The sequence below is a fragment of the Rhinichthys klamathensis genome, unplaced genomic scaffold (assembly GCF_029890125.1).
Source record: "Rhinichthys klamathensis goyatoka isolate OS25496 unplaced genomic scaffold, OSU_Roscu_1.1 h1tg000409l_1, whole genome shotgun sequence".
NCBI lineage: Eukaryota > Metazoa > Chordata > Actinopteri > Cypriniformes > Leuciscidae > Rhinichthys > Rhinichthys klamathensis.
The window spans coordinates 82,501-84,765 of record NW_026606909.1 but is presented as its reverse complement, the minus strand read 5'-3'; the positions used below and the strand labels follow the sequence as shown (position 1 = coordinate 84,765).

The 2,265-nt window shown below is 37.7% G+C and overlaps 1 protein-coding gene across 1 annotated transcript in view; it reads left to right on the top strand.

Annotated features, from left to right (window-relative positions):
* Nucleotides 1–1,604: 1,604 nt before the first annotated feature.
* ppm1h (protein phosphatase, Mg2+/Mn2+ dependent, 1H) overlaps nucleotides 1,605–2,265 on the top strand; it is a 32,070-nt gene continuing 31,409 nt past the window's right edge. The window contains exon 1 of the mRNA XM_056234933.1: nucleotides 1,605–1,964. Coding sequence (XP_056090908.1) covers nucleotides 1,735–1,964 — 230 coding nt within the window. The 5' untranslated portion in view covers nucleotides 1,605–1,734. The remainder of the gene's footprint in view (nucleotides 1,965–2,265) is intronic.

Below are 2,265 nucleotides of genomic sequence, written 5' to 3'. Positions count from 1 at the left end.
CATGACAGCGCTTTATTTATTTTATTTTTATTTTATTTTTAAAAAGCATCATAACAGTAAAGTATACAGAGGCCTATTTGCATCACATAAGAAAACATTTATATGTTATCTTTATTAATTAAATTTCAGTTGAATTAAGTCTTTTGTTCTTCGGAAACACTGACATCTGGTGGCCACTATGAGACATGACAGCGCTTTGTATTTATTTTTTAAAAGCATCATAACAGTAAAGTATACAGAGGCCCATTTGCATCACATAAGAAACAAGTTTATTTGTTATCTTTATGAATTACATTTCAGTCTTTCCTTCACACAGATCTGAAGAAATATAGTGTACATGCCGTTTTGAAAGCGCTGTATGGGTTTGAACAACACCAGGGTGAGTAAACTCTGCTATATTCCTGTGAGTGTCTGTGTTGCTTTGATGGATTACAGGCTGATCTGTGATTCATGTTAGCCAGATAACAGCTATAACTGATGGCATATTCCTGTCATTCTGCCCAAATCCCATAATCCCCTGGGATTATTGAAACAGTTGTTGAGTGTGATGTTGTTTAAACAGTTCAGCATTGAACACACAATACTAAATCGGCTAAAGATGGAGAGATAAAGCACTTTTTAAAGTCTGATATGCATGCATAAATCATCATTTTTACATGAGTTTATATATTTGCTGACACCATGTGTAATTTTTGGGATAATTTGTAGGGAGGTGGATGCCATTTTATTTGAGAATTAGTTTTCTCCTGTCTTATATAGAGAGGAAGTGTGTTTGTCTTTTGATTTCTTTTACTTGCACTGCAAAAAATGTGTTTCTTACTTAGTATTTTTGTCTTGTTTCCAGTCCAAATATCAAACATTTCTTAAATCAAGATGCATTTACTAAAGTAGTAAAATGCCATAAGATATTAAGTTGCTTTCTGGGGGGTAAAAATCAAAATGAAGTGAGTTTTTGCTTAAAAAAAAAAAAGCTCAATTATTTGCCAATGTGGTAAGAAAAATAATCTTGTTTCTGTTTGAATTACGATTATTTTTCTTACCCCATTAGCAAACAATTGAGCTTTTTTTAAGCATGAACTCACTTCATTTAGATTAATTCCCCCGGAAAACAGGACATAATATTTTTACTCATCCAGTAATGCATCTTGAATTAAGATTTTTTTTATATTTTGACTTGAAACAAGACAAAAATACTAAGTAAGAAACGCATGTTTTGCAGTGTATGGAAGTTATTTCTAAAAAAAAAAAAAAAAAAATCTTTAGTAAGAATTTCTTTTGTTTGTTATTATGTTGTTTCCCCTCCTGAAATCTTTATATCCCACACTGATTATGTACAAACAAAACATGTGAAATCTTTTAATGTGTGCTTGTCCTGCATGGGATCTCCCCGCAACTTTTGTTACTATAAGATAGGCTATTAAAAAAACACGTAAATGTCTAAGAACCAAAGTACTTATTCCTGATGGAGATATTGAACGTGAAGGAACAATACAAGTGTTTTTTTTTTTTTTTTTTTTTTTACACATACATATAATAAGGAAGTAACATAAATGTGAGGGTCAAAGTCACCAATGACCAGTGACGTCACCCAGGGTTCAGTTCCGTTCAGTGACTGAAGGTGCGCGCTGCGTGTGTGCACCAGCGTTCAGTGCGCGTGCCTGTGACCATCATCATCACCACCACCACCACCAACCATCATCATCATCATCATCACCACCACCAAGCAACATCATCATGATGATGACACGCGTGCGGTCCGCGGTCTCCAACATCATCGGCGGCATCATGGCTTCGGGCTCCAGCGCGACCGAGTCTCCCGCGGATCTCCCGGCCCGGTTCCGGTACAGCAGGCCGGATTTCCTCGCGCTGTCCCCGGACGAGGTGGAGTGCTCTGCGGATCACATCTCCAGACCCATCCTCATCCTCAAGGAGATCAAGCTGCCCTGGGCCGCCGGTTACGCGGAGTGAGTAGGCTATGTGTGTGTGTGTGTGTGTGTGTGTGTGTGTTCGTTCTCATCACGATGAGAATAATCACATGAGAGTATTATGAGAATCACATGAGGAATAGAGAATGCAAGATGCTTCCATACTTTCATTTCCATCCATGCAGGTTTAGCTAGGGCGCATGCGCGCATTTTGCGCATTATATCATAATCTGATTCTGATAAACTGTCATGTCGGCTATTAGAGCTTATGAGGGTGCAGGTGTGATGTTGTGTGATGTATGCTAGCACCCTTTTTCTTTTGTTTGTTATCATTTTGTTT